The sequence below is a fragment of the Delphinus delphis genome, chromosome 15 (assembly GCF_949987515.2).
Source record: "Delphinus delphis chromosome 15, mDelDel1.2, whole genome shotgun sequence".
Taxonomy (NCBI): domain Eukaryota; kingdom Metazoa; phylum Chordata; class Mammalia; order Artiodactyla; family Delphinidae; genus Delphinus; species Delphinus delphis.
The window spans coordinates 189858-206754 of record NC_082697.1 but is presented as its reverse complement, the minus strand read 5'-3'; the positions used below and the strand labels follow the sequence as shown (position 1 = coordinate 206754).

General features: G+C 67.2%; 2 protein-coding genes across 7 annotated transcripts; one reads left to right on the top strand and one right to left on the bottom strand.

The window, feature by feature from the left end:
- Window positions 1-2147: 2147 nt before the first annotated feature.
- Window positions 2148-9913, top strand: TCEA2 (transcription elongation factor A2). The gene is made up of 10 exons (XM_060033232.1): window positions 2148-2360; window positions 5188-5250; window positions 5569-5674; window positions 6559-6649; window positions 7678-7808; window positions 8044-8100; window positions 8459-8613; window positions 8683-8829; window positions 9403-9474; window positions 9695-9913. Exons 1-10 carry the CDS (start codon window positions 2289-2291, stop codon window positions 9701-9703), a joined length of 903 nt encoding a protein of 300 aa, XP_059889215.1. The 5' UTR covers window positions 2148-2288; the 3' UTR covers window positions 9704-9913.
- Window positions 9914-10043: 130 nt separating this feature from the next.
- On the bottom strand, window positions 10044-16801 carry RGS19 (regulator of G protein signaling 19). Of its 6 annotated transcripts, none has more exons than XM_060033234.1 (7): window positions 16719-16801; window positions 16136-16347; window positions 13487-13584; window positions 13162-13283; window positions 11998-12072; window positions 11648-11882; window positions 10044-11575 (listed from the first exon to the last, which is right to left on the bottom strand). In XM_060033234.1, exons 3-7 carry the CDS (start codon window positions 13514-13516, stop codon window positions 11384-11386), a joined length of 654 nt encoding a protein of 217 aa, XP_059889217.1. In that variant the 5' UTR covers window positions 13517-13584; window positions 16136-16347; window positions 16719-16801; the 3' UTR covers window positions 10044-11383. The 6 variants fall into 6 exon arrangements, with proteins under 6 accessions (XP_059889217.1, XP_059889216.1, XP_059889218.1 ...); XM_060033233.1 differs by adding an exon at window positions 14079-14153 and having other exon boundaries at window positions 16136-16784; XM_060033235.1 differs by having other exon boundaries at window positions 16136-16330; window positions 16719-16740.
- Window positions 16802-16897: the final 96 nt, after the last annotated feature.

Here is a 16897-nt window from a genome sequence, read left to right as displayed (position 1 = left end):
CGTGACGGGGCGAAGGGCCGTGGGCCGCAGGTCCCCAGCTGCGAAGCACCCCACCTCCCCTGCCACGCACCCCCGCCTGCCTGTCCACTCCCCCTTCCCCATCACCTGCCCTGCCCGGGCCAGGCTCCCCAGGCTGGGCCCTCCTCCCGCAGGACGCCCCGCCTCCTGGCCACTCTTCTCGAGCGCCATGGCGTCTTGGTCTCCCTTTGTCTGCAGCCTCGGTGGCCTTAGTCGAGAGCTTCTGAGACGTGTCAGGCCCCTGAGGAGCTGTCTCTGTGGCCCTTGCCGGAAGCTCCAGAGGTAGAAACCACCTGGCTTCTCACGAAAGAGGCCGAGGGCCTGAGGTGGGCAGTCTGGGTTTTGCACTGGCTGAACCGGGGCAGGGCCTTGGTGCTCAGCTGACAGCCCCTCCTCGCCTCCCTGTCCTCGCTTTGGTGCCCCATCGCAGGGCAGCGCACAAAGTAAGCCCATGGGGTTACCATGGAAACCAATTCCACTGAAACACAGTTACCAAATTATTTTCTAAAATGTGTGATGTAGAACCTAGTGCTTCTCTATCGCTGCAGCTCCCGGCAGTGACAGCAGTGACGTCGGCAGGACGCTGGGGCATCAGCAGGACGGCTGTGACACAAGGTGCCTCCAGTTTGTGCTGTGGTCAGCCCCAGCCCTGCTGCGGGACAATACGTGTCCCCTGGAGAGCAATGCAGAGGCGACCGGGAGTCTTTCCCACTAGTCTTTCTGCCAGGGGGCTGGTTCCTGACCTGCAGGTTGACACCCTGTCCTATTCTCCCTCCCACCCGACCCAGTCCCCCTCCTCAGCTCCCAGACCTGCCCTGTCTCCATCTCTGCCCACCCCCACCTCCCCAGGTTGGTCCCTGTCCCGCGGCCGCCTCTGTCCCTCTCGGCAGCTTGGATCCGGTCACAGGGGCTGAGGTACAAACTCTGCAGCCTTGGAACAGTCCCCAAGCCCCTGCTCTCCTCTGTGTGCCCAGTGTTCAGTGTCTACCCGGCTGGCTCTGCCACTTGAGGAGAAAGGACAAAACCCCAGGGCCCCACCCCTGGGGGACAAGGGGCAGGGCCCTTCCTTCTTAACCAGCTTCTAGGTCATGCTTTAGAGTCTCTGTGGCTTGAAACATCCAACCCAGTCCCACACATAGAAGCCTCCCTCACTCAAAGCCAGGACCTCTGGAGGCTGCCCAGCTAGGCCTCCCCAACAGGCAAAGTTAAGCTGATTCGAGGACTGACAGGAGGAAATTCCTCCTCCAAGCACCACGACAGGGCATCCTGAGATGCTGAGCTCAGCCATGGCTTCTGACAAAGGCTAGAGCACAGGGGAGAGCGTGTCAACCACACGGTCAGCAGGCAGCAAAGCACTCAGCCTCTCCCCTCTGGAGTGGGCGGGTGTATCTCCGAGAAACCTCAAAGCAGCTTCCGGTCCCTAAGATTACAGTCAGAAAGGTGAGCATCGGGAGAGGCCTCTCAGAAGCATCACCTGGGCTGCCAAGAAGGGCTCGTGCCAGACATTCCAACCCTGGCAGAGGCACCAGTTGAGGCAGGGTCTGGGCCATCAGCACAGCCCGCAGGAGTAGGTCACTGTTACGGAGCCAGCCTCGAGGCCAGTCCCCATCTGATTTCTCCGCAGGGCAAAGGAGGACAAAGTGCTGAGGGTTGGGGGTGGGCATGCAGAAACCCCGGAAAACCAGCCTGAGACCCTCCGCCCCTTGACCATGCTCCGAGGGTCCCCGAGGCCACAATCCCGGCCAGAGCGCTCAGGAGGTCGGGCAGCGGCCCCGGGACAGCGGAAGGTGGCGGAGGAGGGCTCATGGGGCGGGGAGAGGGGACGGACCCCAGCGTGCCTTTGCGGCCCCGCGCAGTCGGACCCTGGCCGCCCCCGCGAGGTGTGGGGAGGAAAGCGCGGGTTCGGCGCCGCGGCCCCCACGCACGGCCGCGCCCAGCGCGGCCGCAGCGCCCTCCGCCGGCTAACCGGTCCACTGGCGGCTGCCCGCGTAAGGACTACACTTCCTAGGATGCCCTGCGCGCCCCCTGGCTCCTGGGAGTTGTGGTCCGGGGCAGGGCGGGCGCGCGCGTGGCGGGCGGGCGCGAGAACTACGTATCCCAAGATGCAGCGCGGTGCCGCGGGGGCCGGAGGTTTGAACGGAGGGTCTCCCGCCCGTGGCGGGGCTGCGTCTGCTGCGGCGGGTGCGGGAGGCTGCGGCGGCCGGGGCCGGGGTCCGGGCCGGGAGGCCGAGGCTGGCGCGGCGGGCGCTGGGGGCGGTGCCCCCGAGGCGATGATGGGCAAGGAGGAGGAGATTGCGCGGATCGCCCGGAGGCTGGACAAGATGGTGACCAAGAAGAGCGCGGTGAGGGGCGCGGGCCGCCAGGACCCCGGGACCCCCGTCCCGCCGAGCCCCCGCCGAGCCTGCCGAGCCCCCGTCAGGGCCGCGGCGACCACCCGAGGGGCAGGACGAGACTCCGCCCCGGGAGAGACTCCCGGGACACGGGGAGACCCCCGCCGGAGGCCGAGACCCCCGCCCTGGGCCAGCCCTGCCCTTCACCTCGCACCCACGGCAGAGGCCGCGATCCGGTCTGAACCTTGTCCCGGGAGCCAGCCGCTCTGGACTCAAACCCAAACTGCCAGACTGAGACCCCGCAGGCCTGGGATCCGCCCGCTTCCTCCCCTCACTCCGGAGCCCCTCGGGAGGCCGGGCCGGCGGAGACCCTCCTCGGCCCAGTCCCTCCAGGCCCTGCGGAAGCCCCGGCCCGTGCAGCCCTGACTGGCCGCCCCCCCACCCGCGTCTTCCTCCTCCCCAGCCGGGGCATCCTCGAAGTCCTCCAGAACTCCCCGCCGAGCCCCATCCCCGACTCAGAGCCCTCTGTCCCACCCTGGGTCTCCCACACCCATTCTCCGCCTTCGAGAGTTTGGAGTGTGAGAGTGGACCCCCTTCTCCCCTGGAGCTACAGCGCCCCCCTACCTCTGCCGGGCCTGGGGCTGCGGCCCCCATCATCTCATTTTCACCGGCCAGCCGGCCAGAGGCCTTTCTTGTCTGGGAGGCCCTTTTTTTCCTTGCCTGTTCAGTCCTCCAGGAACCGGGTTGCCCTAATAAATCCTCTCCCGTCCTTAGCCAGGGCTCAGCCAGCAGCTACCGGGGAGTGGGCAGATGCGTAGGCGCCCTTGGGAAAGAGCCCTAGGAAGCCCTCAGCCTGGCCTGGGAATACCCGGGCGCAGGACTCCCCCCGACCCCCGCGACCAGCTGGCCGGCTTCTGTCGTCCCTCGGCCAGTGAGCCTCTGGGGAAGGCTGTGCCCGGTCTCGGGCTGGTGGCGGTAGGGGGCGGACAGCACATGGGGCTTCAGTTTCAGGCCTCTCTCAACTTTGGACCTTGGTGATCTGGGTATCCTGGCAGGGAGCATCTTTGGTGGGTGGTACCTGCCTCTAGGGAGTGGAGAGGAGTCCTGCCGGCTCCCTGAGAGGCTCAATAAACGCGACCAGCTCTCCCCAGACTGAGCTCCTGGGGCGGGGCCGAGGGGTGGTGGGGGCCGTGAGGGAGGGTCAGCTGGGGTCTTGAGATGCCTGCCCCACCACCCCAGGGCTGTGTGCCTGCACTGGTGGTTTGGGGGTGACTTTTGGGCTGAGCATGGTTGAGTCTGGGTCTTTGGACAGGGTTCTCCCCCGGGGCTGGGAAGGGGGCTGGCTCCCACGCTTTCATTCATCCATCAAGCAGCAGCGCCTGCCCCAAAGCCCGCATGATGCTCTCACCCCTGGGGCTGTGGGCAGCACAGAGCAGGGATGTGGGAACGTCTATGGCTGTTTCCAGAGATGACCAGAGAAAGAAGCTGCTTCCCCTCTGAAGGAGACAAAATAAATGCGCCCCAGCTGGGGGCAGAGATGGGCCACGGAACCCACGGAGGGCTGGGTCGGGCCAGGCAGGACGGGGGCAGGGGGCATCAAGGTGGAGCACCGCATGGATGGAAGCCCAGGGGAGAATGAGGAGGGGGGACAGGTGTGGACTGGGAAGGGGGCTAGGGGGCTTGGGGCGCCATGGAGTGGGGGGTGAGAGCTAGCAGAGGCTCCTGGTGGGTCCCAGTGCCTTTGAGGCCCCTTGGGGGAGTTGGGGGCCGTGACTGGGAATCACGTTTATGCCCCTCTGGTCCGGAGGCCACGGAAAGCTGGCGTTCTGCAGCCCGGGGCTCCGTTTGGGGGAAGATGATTGATCGCCGAGTGGCGCTGTGCCCTCGGTTCTGGTGACCATTTGTCCCCTCTGAGGAGCTGACTACAGGGCTCGACTCTGTAGCCCAAGGGGCAGGGCCCGCGGGGGTGACGAGGGGCAAGCTGCAGCCTGAGCGGAGATGCCGTCCAGATCAGGGATGGGGCAGGCTCTGCCCCTCCCACGGCCAGGCTGCGGGACATCTGAGGCTGTCGCCCCTTGGATGGCTGCCTCCTTCATGTCGTGAGGGAGACACGCACACGTGAAACCACACCGGTGGGTTCCGTGAGCCTTCTGTGGAGGAAGGCGAGGCGGGGAGCGAACGGGGTGGCGCTGGGCTGCTTGCCGTCAGCGGGAGAGGCCTCGCCGAGAATGTGTCATTTGCACAGAGCTTTGGAGGGAGAGTGGGGCAGGCGTGTCGCTGGCAGTGGGAGCAGCGGGTCCCGGGGCGGGCAGCTCGGCCCCCTGAGGGCCCTGGGGAGCTTCGTCTGCTGTGGAGCCGTGTGGCCCCTGCGTGTGCGGCTACGAGGAAGCAGATGTGGGCAGGGGTGCCGGACAGAGAAGGGAGACGGGGTTCTGGCACAGCCGTCCAGGCGAGGTGACGCGGCTGGAGGGAGTGAGCAGGGGGCGTGGGGTGCACGTGAGGGGAGCAGAGGTCCCTGAGGGCTTGGCCCCAGCGGGCGGCACTGAGGAGAGGCTGCCTGAGCCACGTGGGCGGGGGATGTGGGACCCGGCAGGTGCGGGCGCCGCCCCTGCTGAGGATGGGCTTCGGCCCTTTCCCCTGACGGCCCTTGGGGGCCCTGGGCTGGGGTTAAGTGCACAGCTGCTCCCTTCTCATGCCTGCCTTCCCTGGGCATCTGACCCCAGGTGGATCTCCAGACTGTCACTGCCTCGTGTTCCCCCAGCCCTCGTGTGTGGGAGGAGCTGAGCTTGCCCACTGAGACCTCAAAGTCATTTACGAGGGTCCTCCCTTCTCCTTGCAGGAGGGAGCCATGGACCTGCTGCGGGAACTGAAGGCCATGCCCGTCACGCTGCACCTGCTGCAGGTAGGGCCCCGTGTGCCCCGTCCCCCAGCTCCCAGGCACCTGGCAGAGCTTCCTGCTCCCCACCCCGGCCCTTGGCTGGCATGAATCCCTGCCTCTGAGGAGACTGTCCCTTGCCTTTCTCTGTTGCTCCACGAGACAGGGGGGGGCATTCAAGGGCAATCCGCTGTGTTCCTCGCGAGGTTCCTGCACATGGGGCAGTAACCGTCGGCGGGGGGCATCCACCTCCCCTCGCTGGTGCCCAGCTTGCCCTGTGGGAGTCACCGAGGGTCTGTGGGGAGGGTCTGACCGCTGCCCCCAGCCTGGCCGCTTGCCTTGCAGTCCACCCGCGTCGGCATGTCTGTCAACGCCCTGCGGAAGCAGAGCTCGGACGAGGAGGTCGTCACGCTGGCCAAGTCTCTCATCAAGTCCTGGAAGAAGCTCCTGGGTGCGGGTCAGGCAGCCTAGGCTGGGCGTGGGGGCGAGGGGCACCCGAGACGCGCTGGCCCTTGGCAGACTGTGCTTTTCCCGAGCCAGGGTCACCTGGGATCCAGTCCAGGAAGCACTGGCTCGGGCTCGGAGGAGGGGGCTCCACGAGGAGCAAGGGGAGTTAAGGCTGCGCTGAGCCCTGGAGGGGGGCCTGGCAGAGCTGGGGGAGGTCGCCCAGGGGAGGAGTGTGGGGCAGTCAGAGGGCGGGGGGGAGGGGGGGCGAGGAGGGGGAGGAGGAGGAAGGGGCGTCTGGAGCCCCTCAGGGAACAGGGGCAGCCTCTTTCTAGGGACAGTGGGGCGACTGCGATGCCCCCACTGGACCCTGAGGTTCCCCTCCCTTCCCAGCCCCTCCTGGGCTCTGTCCAAGCCCTTGGGAAACAGAGCTGCATGTCCTGGGCTTCTCTCCAGTCCTGCGTGGCTGTTGGGCTGCGTGTTGGACAAGCGTATTTATTCTGGTGGCATATGGGACGCTTCTCGTCCTGTGGGAAGGTCCCCAGTGCAGGCTGGGACTCCCTCGATGGCTCGCTCTGGGGCCGAGGCCCAGCTGGGGAGTGGCCATGCCCGGCCTGCCTGCGGTGACCAGCCTTTGTCCGAGTCCAGCCGTGCCATCCGTGAAGGCCGTCACTCTGGGGGGGTTCTGTACTCAGGGAGACTTTTCAGGACCTTCCTTGGCTGCGGAGAGAGGACCGCAGTCGTTCGCAGGAGGCTGGGGCTGGAGGCAGGGTCCGACGTCCGCTGGCCGGGGCTGTGCCTCGGTGGTGGTCTGCCCCCTCCCTGGCCCCGCCCTGCCCTCCGGGCCTGCCTTCTCCCAGCCAGCCCTCCCTTCTTTCCCGGCACATGTAGATGCTTCAGACGCCAAAGCCAGGGAGCGGAGGAGGGGCGGGCCTCTGCCCACATCGTCCTCCAAGGAGGCCTCCGAGGCCCAGGACCCCAGGTAGCACGTCTGGAAGGCAGACACACGCCCCGCCCATGGCCCCACTTTCTCGGCAGACCGCGGTGCGGATTTCCAGGGGCGCTGGGTGGGGGCGCTGAGGTCATCAGCCCTTTCAGCTCCTCGGAAGGGACTCTCCCCAGGGTCAGCCTCTTGCTGGACACTTTCCCTCCGGAGACTCCTCTGGGCCTTTTTAGCCCCAAGCATCTGAGGGGGGCACTCTGTCTGCCTGGCTGAGCGGGCCTGTGGGAGCCCGTTGCTCACGTCCCCGGATCCAGGCCCGGGCTAACTCTGGCTACCCACGTTGGCCTGGGGTCTCTGGCTGCCGGCCCCTCCCTCACCGGGGATGCCCCAGGCTGTGGCATGGTGCAGGCTTTGGGGCTACTGAGGCCTCCCTGCTCCTGCCGCCCCCGGGATGGGCTGTGGCTGAGAGGCTGCTCTGCCCTTGACCCCACTGGGCAGCAGTGGCCAAGGGCGAGGAAAAGCTGAGCTTTGGATTCACCGCATGGCTGTGCAGAGACGTGGGCTCATCTGCCCACCTGCACGTTTTAGTTTTCCTCCAGGAAGCCGCCTGCTTCCACTGGCTTCCGTGGAGGTCACAGGGTCACGAGATGCAGGGGTGTGAGAGGAGGGCCGTGGGTGGACAGAGCCTTGTGGACAGGCAACCCATGGAGGGGGGTGCCCAGACCTCCACGGGGTGGGGCTGCCTGCATAGTGGTGCCTGGTCTTGAGTGATCCCTCGTCCCGTCTGCCTCCCCCTGACCTGGCAGTTTGCGTTGGGCAGTGTGGCCCCGTGTCCCAGGTCTCCCTGAGGGTGGGGATCCCGTCTGGGGGTGTGTCTCACCCAGTGATCCTCACTGCCTCTGGCCAGACCGCGTGGACGTGCTGGACCTGACTGTAGATGGGCAGGGTTCTGGGCCGCTGTCAGGGTGGAGCAGACGGGGTCTGGGGGCATCGTGGCTGTGACATTGGCTTTTCTGGGGACCGGCATCTCACGGAGGTGCACGTGGCCCGAGCGGGCCTCTCTCCAGCCGCAAGAGGCCAGAGCTGCCCAGGACGCCATCGACACCCAGGATCACCACGTTTCCTCCGGTGCCGGTCACCTGTGACGCCGTGCGCAACAAGTGTCGCGAGATGCTGACCGCTGCCCTGCAGACGGACCGTGAGTGCCTGGGCCGGGGCCACCCAGCACACCTCGGGGTCCTGGCTCCTGACACACGCTTGATTCCCAGGTGGCCTGGGCCCCACCTGCCTGTGGAGGCCTGAGTCCAACCCCGTGCTGCTGACCTTGGGGGTGGGGAGCCGGGGGTCTCTGGGGAGCAGGATGCCCGGATGCTGCGCAGGCTGAGGTGTGGGGGGGAGCCGGCAGGGCAGCTGGTCAGGGCTCCTTCTTGCAGATGACCACGTGGCTGTCGGTGCAGACTGCGAGCGCTTGTCGGCCCAGATCGAGGAATATATCCTTTGTGCAGCGGCTTGGGGGCTGCAGATCTGGAGGAACGGCGGGGCCAGCCAGGCTCAGCTCCCCTAGTGGCCACTGTCCTGCGCCTTCGCCAGGGGATTGGGCGGTCGGGTGGGCATGCTCGTCTTGACCAGGGGGCTCCTCCCAGACCCTCTGGGGTCTGACCGGGCCTGCGGTGGGCCTGGGTCCCGGGCCTCCAGCCTGCATTTGGGTCTCAGCCGGGAAAGCGTCAGTTGTCGACGCCCACGTGTGGCTGGCTCTTGCGACACGCCTCGCGAAAGGCCCTGGCTGACCTGGGGGCAGGGGTGGAGGGCGGGGCATCGGCCTCCCTACGGCTCCTTAAACGTCCGCACGCATCTTCCGGGACGTGGGGAACACGGACATGAAGTACAAGAACCGTGTGCGCAGCCGCCTCTCCAACCTCAAGGACGCCAAGAACCCCAGCCTGCGGCGCAACGTGCTGTGCGGCGCCATCACGCCCCAACAGATCGCCGTGATGACCTCGGAGGTGAGCCCGTGGGGGCGCTGGGGGCTGCCCCTGGCGGGCCGCGGGCTAAGCACGCGCCCCTCGCCCCAGGAGATGGCCAGCGACGAGCTGAAGGAGATCCGCAAGGCCATGACCAAGGAGGCCATCCGCGAGCACCAGATGGCGCGCACGGGCGGCACGCAGACCGACCTGTTCACCTGCGGCAAGTGCAGGAAGAAGAACTGCACCTACACGCAGGTGAGCGTCGGCAGCCCTCCCGGAGCCCCGCCCCTCCTCGGAGCCGTCCGTGCCCCTGCTGTGCAGGCCGGATCCCCCTTGCGCCTGGACACGTGCGGTGTGAGTGGTGCTGGGACGGGGGTCCGACAACCTAGTCTCCGATGGGGCTGGGAGCTGCGGTCACCCTTGGGGCCTCCCCCTTGCCGAGGACCCCTGCTCCCCAGTAGGCAGTCTCGGGCGGTGGGTCCAGCCCGTTCGTTCTGGGGCACTGAAGTTTGGGAGCCCAGCCCCCCTGTGTTGCTGCTGGTGGGACGATGGGTGCCTGGTGGTGGTAGCAGGACTCCGCTCAGAGTTGTGGAGGTGGGCCCCAAGAGATGTTGGGGGGCCCTGTAAGAGGAAAGCGGTTGGGGTGACTGCAAGGTGGGGGTTGCAGGGCAGCCTCAGCCCAGGTGACGTGAGGCCAGCGCGGCCTGAGGCCGTGGGGGGCGGGCTCCCCAGGTTGTGACTCCTGGGAAGTCCTGCTCCCTGGGGCCTCCAGCTGCAAGGGACTCAGGCCCTGGGGCTGGGCCCCTCCCACCGTGGCCCTCCCCACAGGTGCAGACCCGCAGCTCCGATGAGCCTATGACCACGTTCGTTGTCTGCAACGAGTGTGGAAACCGCTGGAAGGTAGGTGGGCGAGCCCAGGCCATCCATCCCCAGCCCTGTTCTCTGGAGGAGGGTGTCTCCAGCCTCTGTGGGGTCTGTGGTGTGAACTGGGGGATGGCCATGCCAGCCAGCCTCCTGGGAGCCTTGGAGATGGTGGATGGAGACCCCAGCCCTGCCTCCTGCCCTGTGGGGTCCTGCAGGCCACGTGGCTGGATGGGCGCCTCTCACCTGTTTCTTGCAGTTCTGCTGAGCCCTGTGCATGTGTGCCTGCAGCCTTGGGCCACGGCCAGTGCTGGCCGTCGCCCTTTCCCCATCCTCTGCCAACAGATACGGCTTCTCTGGAGACCTGCCCTTTGCCCACCTGGCCTTCCTCAGAAGGCAGCACACCCTGCCCCCCACCCTGCCTGCAGTGCACCTTTCCCCCTCTTACCCCCCAGTTATTAAATGTTTCTTTTTGCCACTGTTTTTTCCCTAGCCCTTGGTCCTGGTGGGCCATGTACAGGCCTGGGCTTCAAGCTGGGTCCCCCATCCCCTCATCTCTGGTTTGATCTCCCCGACCCCCGCCGCTGCGGAGACAGCCCACCTCCCTGGGGTCGGGTGACGCTGAGGCTTGGCCTGTTGGGACAGCACTGGAAGGAAGAGCCCGCTGGCTCTCAGAGGGGCCTGAGTGTACCCGTGGGAGGGGCAGGGCTGGGCCTGCATAGCACGAGGATCAGGTTGGGGGGGCGGCTGTGGGCGCACAGAGGAGCCGGGGTCTCACGACCTCTCCGGGCACCGCAGCTCAGGGTCCAGGGATTATGGGCAGGAGGCTAAGTCTGGGCCCCACAGCCGTGCCTGCCTGCAGCCCTTCAGGATGCCCCACTGCTCGTGGAAGCAGTGTGAATGGGGGTGGACCCCTGACCAGACCCTCTGCGCCCCGGTTGCAGCGTTGAATCGCTTTACCAAGCGGAAACTCAGGGAACAGGGTGGCAAGTGTGTGCCTTGTGGGGCCTGTGAGACAGTACAGGTGGCTGCCCGGCACCCGGGGTCTCGGGGAGGTCTCCCCCGTAAGTGTCCTGCCCTAGCCGGCCAGCCGCCACCAGGGACCCTGCCTGCCCAGTGTCCCGTTGCGTTGTCACCCTTGGTGGCGCCCTCGCGTGGGGAGGGCTGAGCACAGCTGCCCGCTGAGGCTGTTCTCTGAGGGGTGGGGTTGGAGCAGAGCACAGGGGCCCGTCACTGAGCGTGCTGCTCCTCTGCTGGGGGTCGTGGCCCACTCCTCGTTCTCTGATTCCCCCGCAAACGTGGACGGAGGGGAGAGGCTTTTACTTGAAAAATATCTTCAATAATAAGATTCTATTTTGGGGGGAAGAGGAGTGGAGTTAAATATGAAAACTTTGTTTTTGTTTTTTGATAAAACACACAGTGCCATGTTATTGGCTTAAACTCAATGAACATATAAAAGAAGCCGGGTCCTGCTGCCTTGAGCCTGGTTCTGAGGTCCTGGGTCTGATCCCGGGGTGCAGATGGCATCAGTTGGAGGTTTCCTCTTGTCACAAAACTAGACAGCACAGAGCTTCTGTTCTCCACCAAAGGCGCTTCTCAGGGGCCCCTGGGGCCCGGGGAGGAGGACCTTGTGGGTCCAGGATGCTTTCAGGGAGGGCGCCTCCTTTCACCAGGTGGGAACCCCAGCAGGAAGTGCTCAGTAGGGGTGGTGGTGCTGGAGGGGCTGCCTAGGCCCAGAGGCCCTCACGCCCGCCTCTCAGCTGGATCCTGGGGCGCTGGGTCCTCTGGGTGGGGAAGGGGGCTTCTGGCCTGCCCAGCACCTGGAGCTCCTGCCTGGGGCCGCCCGGGGCACTGGGCCCGGCGGGTGTGCCCGCACGTGAAGCGCATTTGTGAAAGGAGTCTCTGCCCGCGGGAGGGGCCCCGCGTCCAGGCAGCCACGGTGGGCAGTCTAGGCCTCACTGGAGGATGTGGAGCGGCCCCGGAGCAGCAGGGCGCGGTAGGCGGGGGAGCTGAGGAAGCGGGGGTAGGAGTCTCGGTGCATCAGCGTGTAAATCTGCAGCTGCGCGTCGTCAAACGTGTGCGCCGACGGCTCCTGCATCTTCTTGTTGACGCCCTCCCGCACCCGGGAGTCCAGGCTCACCTGCGGGACAGGGGCCGCGGTCAGGGGCCCGGAGGCGCCCCCGCCCCCCACCCCGGTCCCCGCGCGGCGCACCTCCTTGGGGGACAAGATGGACACATAGTCCTCGTAGATGAGCCGCGCCTTCTCGTCCACCACGTGCTGGTTGGCCTCGGCCTTGAGCTCCTCGCAGGCCAGCCAGAAGAGCATGTTCTCCTCGCTGTACTCGGTGCGCAGGAACTCGCGGAACACGCTGCGGCCCGCTGGACTGTGCATTAGCTTGTCGAAGGACTGCGCCCAGCTCCGCACCTCCTCTGGGCTCGGCGTGGCACTGCGGGCACGGGCATCCGGGTATCGGCCACAGGCCGCGCCAGGCCCCGCCCCCTCCGCCCGGATCGCCCCCCCTCCCCCGCCCCGCACCGCGCAGACCCGCGGCGGAGACTCACCAGGCTTCGCAGCTGGGGAGGGGCTGCAGCCTGCTCTCTCGGGAGGCCCGCCACGCTCGCCGCCGCTCCTCGTTCCTGCCGGCAGAGGGGACGGTGGCACTGCCCTCCGCGGCACGCGTGTGCGCGCAGGACGCTGGCCACAGTGACACCGACACGCGTCTGTATGGGCACGAGGCCTAGGGGCTCTCAGCACACGTGAACCCCCTGCAGGGTGGGTCGGCTCCTTTCCCGATCTCCGGTCCGGCCCTGGGCCCGTTGTCTTGCCTTTGGGGCTTCACAGGCCCCTCGGGTACCTCTCCCTCCCTGGCCTGACCTCGACCCCCGCTGCTTTCTCCCAGAGACTCCGACTGATGGGGAGAAAGCCCCCAGCCCGTGTGTCTGGCCCCTGACTCTCCCTCGGGGCCCTGCTTCTCTCCTTAGTTCCCGCCACAGCACCAGTGCTGGCTCCGCAGTGCACACGTCCAGCTGGACCTGTCCCCAGGGTCACTGAGACGGCTAACAGACACCTCAACCTCAGAGGGCCAGACAGAACTCAGCTCCCACCCTACCCGCACCCGCCAGACGCCAGGCCCCTCGTGTCTCTACCCCCAGGCGGTCCCTCTCCTGTTTCAGGCCTCAGTTGCTCACTGCTCAGCTGATCCCCCTTTGGGTCCCCTCAGCGCTGTCCACTCAACAGCCGCGGGGTGGAAGCCCGAAAAGGGCCAGGCCTCTGCGAGGCACAAAAACCCCAACAGGTTCCCTGCGCGCCTAGAAACCACATCCCCCCCGGAGGCCCCACGTCCACCCCCTGCACTGTCCCAGGGCCAGGTCTCTGCTTAAGGCTCCTCCACCTGACACAACGTGTAGGGCCTGCTTTTGCTCTGCTGTAGGTCCCCAGGGCCAGTCTGGGCGGGCTTATAGTAGACACACGCGTGCGTGCGCACACACACACACGTGCACGTGCTGGCTAGGTGCCTGCATGTGGACACAACCTCGGCACACCAGCCATGAAAATCACACACACAGAGGGGCCTGGGCACTGGCCGCCGGTCACCAGACCCCTGGACGAGTGCTGTGGGCGGTGCCTCAAAAGCCCCCCGAGGGGCTGAGGAGTGGGGCCCTGGATCCCAGGTCTGCTCAGTGCCCCCTGCCCACTGGCACACGGTGCACCCCCGGCCCACGTACCAGGAGCAGCTGCAGCAGCAACACCAGCACAAGCAGCAGGGGTTGCGCCTGGGGGGAGCTGGGGGAGCCGCATCACGACTGGACATGGAGGGAGGCTGGTCCCCCTCCTCCGGCCCTGTGTGCTGGGGGAAGATGGGGCCGCGTCAGCCTCCAGGCAGAACCTGTGGGAACCACCTGCTTCCCCCCCCGCCCCCCCGCCTGCTGGGGGCCTGCTTGCTCCCGGCGGGGCGTGACCCTTCTGGCCTCCCAGGTGTCCAGGGGTCTCCCAACTCCTAGTCATGCCCCCAGCCCCCGAGGGACAGAGTCAGCGGTGGAGGCGGCCCACCTGCTTCTCAGCCTCAGGCGGGGTGGGCATGGGTGGGTGGAAGAGGTTGCCGGGGCTCCGTGGTACCTGCTCCAGGACCCTCACCACAGCCTGGGGCTCTGAGAAGAGAGGCCGGGACTCTCATGGGGGACCTGACACCGGTGGCAGCCTGCCCCCCTGAAGAGGTCCCGAGTCTCTCCCTCCTCCCGGAGGTGTCCCCCGGCCCCCTGCCCGGCCTCCCACCTCCAGACCGCTCTGCCCAGGCCCTGACCCCCACTCCAGTCTACACTGTGGCTATGAGGGTATGTGGGGTCAGGAAGGAGGGGACCCCAGACAAGATCTCCACAGGAGGTTCTGGGACACCCCCATCTACTCGCTCCCTGGGAAGCCGGAAGCCAGGGTTCCTCTTTCTCGGTTTCCGGCTCCTGGCCCCTCCCAAGGGGGCTGGAGGCCCCCAGAGTCTGGGGCTATAAGGGTGGTGCATAGGGGTGGTGGTCAGACATTTAGACCCCCCATCCCAGCTCCCTCCATCCCAGGTTTTCCTCGGCTGCTGGGAGGTGGTGAGGGTTGCTCCCCACGAGGAGTCCGGATCAGCCCTGGGGAGGCTCCCCACCTGCTCCTGGGGACTCAGCAGGGGCAGCAGACCAGGCCTGCAGACAAGGAGGACTTGGGGCTGGGGCGGGACGTCCTGAGGGTGCGGGAAGTGCAGCAGGCACCGGTGAGGACGGCCGAGAGCCGCCAGGGACCGCCACCTTCTCGGCCCGGTCACTGGCCCGGCGCCCGAACACTCGGCTGGCACCTTGGCTGGCACCTTCCCGCGCCCAGGGTCTCCCGGCCTCCCTTCCCCTCCCACCGCCCCCCCCCCCCCACAGGCTGCGGAAACCGCTGCGGCCCCAGGCCTGCCGCAGGGCAGGGCGGGCGCGCCGGGCCGGCGGCGGGGGATGGGGTGCGTCCTGCTCCCGGGCAGGTCGGAGCCGCGGGGTCCCTTCCGCTCGGCGTCGGGGCGCACCTTCCACGGTGCGGACGCGCGGGGGGCGCCGGAGCCCCATCCGGGTGAGCGGCCCCCGCGGGGAACCCGCGGACCCGAGCCGCGGGGGCGGCCAATCAGGGTCCAGGAGGCAGTTTTGAACGCCTCCCCACCTGCCTCCCAGTCTCTACCTCGGCCTGCGCCCACCTCGGCCCAGGCGAAGCGCCCCGCCCCACCCCCGGGGCCGGGGGCGCCCCCTGGCACGTCTGCCACGCGGACCTTCCTGAAACCCCGTCGCGAGGTGCTCAGGACTTGGTTTCAGTTTATTTTCTCATTAAATGATCATCCGCCCTGCTGCCCCCCATCCCTCAGCTCTTGGCCTTTTAATGTCTGTTTGGTCCATGTTGGCCTCGTGGGGTGTGCAATGGCAGAAGAGGAAAGTGGACGCTCTGGGATAGGCCCCGGGGCAGTCACCAGGCTAGGCAGCTCCTGCCTCCCAGCCACTGACCGGGTGCTGCGCTCAGAGGTGACAGCCCGGGATATGCACACCTGGGGCACCCCTGTCTCCAGAGCCTGGGCATGCGGAGGCCTCGGCCTTGACCCAAATCTGGGGGCCAGGTGTAGGGTCCCACGGGGCCTTGGCCACTTGGCCACCTGCCTGGCTTCCCCTGAGATCGCTGGGGGGGGGACCCTCCAACTGGATCCCACTGGCTTCCAGCAAACAGATGGGGAAGAAGCAGCCCGACAGCATGCCTACCCTCAGGGGTCAAGTTTCTAGGGAAAGGAAGGGGTGTGGCAACCTCTGAGGTCTGGTAGCTGTACCCCAGACGGGCTGTGACTTCCCCAGGCAGAGCGGCTCTTCCTCCTCTGCACCCCCGCCCCCCCAGCACCCTGAGGACTGTACCCCTCCAGGCTGCCTTCTCCAACTCAGCTCTGACTTGGACGAGGGGACCTGCCTGAGGATGCAGGGCCCAGGTGCTGGGGCGGGAGAGGCAGGGGGAGAGGCCGTCCCTTCTGTCCTGGTTGCAGGCCCTGCACCTGGTCACCCATCCCTGGGCCTGGCTCCGCGCACCCTCCTCAGGCTGGCTGGGGCCACCTGTGCCCCGGGGCACCTGCTCTCTTTCTTGGTGGGGGTACAGGGTCTGAACCAGGGTCCCTGCCCCCCATTCGGGCACGTGGGAGGGGGCCCCCTCCCCTACCCCAGCCCCTCCAGGCTTTGGTCCCTAAGTCTGGGATAGGAGAAGCTGGACAGGCAGCAAGTTTGGCCTCTGGGGACAGAGGCTCCCTTGGGAGCGGCTGCTGCTCTGCTCCACAGAAGGAAAAAGAACGTCCCCGAGCCCGCCCAGTCCAAAAAAAGAATAAGAAAATGTGACAATCCCAGGAAAAAAATGCCATAACCTTTGGGAGGGGGGTTGACAGAGGGGCTCCATTCCCTTTTTCTCACCCTCCTCAGCACCTTTCCTGTCTGCCGCGCCGCCCCCCTCCCCCGTAGGTAAGTCCCAGCCTGGCTCCTCCAAGGCAGGCCAGGTCTTTCCTAGCCCTGGTGACCCTTGCCACTGCCCACCTCTACAATGGTGGGGGCAACCCACTTCTCTCCCTCCCTCTCTCTCATGGTGGGGTTGGGCCTGGAGAAGTCTGCCCCTTCCTCCAGCCTCTGACGCCCCCACCCCAATCTCAAGGAACTCGCCGCGCGCCCCACTCACCAGCGACCCAAAGGCGAGGCAGGGGCGGGAGGGGCCAGGTTCGCTCTGGGCCCCACCCTGGCTGCCGAAGGGGCGTGTACTGCAGAAGCAGGACTCAAGTCAGACGGCAGGAGGTCCTCCTGCGCGTTCTGGAGCGAGGCTGGCGCCTGGAGCCCCCGATCGGCTCGGGCCGGGGGCGCAGCGCCTTCCCTGCGACTGGCAGGGATGAGTGGCTGCCAGATGCAACAGGGTGGGGGCGGGGGCAAACCGGGTGTCCCGCCTCGGCCCCTCCCCACAGGCTGAGGGGGGGGACGGGAGACGCGGAAACCTGGGTTCTTCCGGCCCCCCCCCCCCCCCCGCTTTGAGCAATCACTTCCCCAGGCTTCGAGCTGCAGAAAAGGGGAACCCGGCTGCAACGGCCCCTCCCCCACGCGCGGGGACGGGCTCCAGTCCCGCCGCGGCCCAGGGTCCACGTGGACCCCGCGGCGGAGTCCTTGGGGCGCGGATTCCGGCGCCGGTTTCCGAGGCTCCCGCCCCGCACGGCCCCCGGGCCCTGGCCAGAGGGGCAGGGCCGCGGTCCTCGGCGCCGCGCGCGCGCACTCACCGGCCGCGCTCCCGAGCCACTCGCGCCGCAGCCGCCGGCCCGCGCGCTCCGAGGTCCGGCCGAATCGTCGGGGAGCGGGCGCAGGCTTCAGTGCGCAGGCGCCTCGGCCTCACTTCCCCAAAGCGCGGGGCCGGGACTTCCTCGCGCGGGCAGACGCCGGCCCGGCCCGCCCCGCCCGG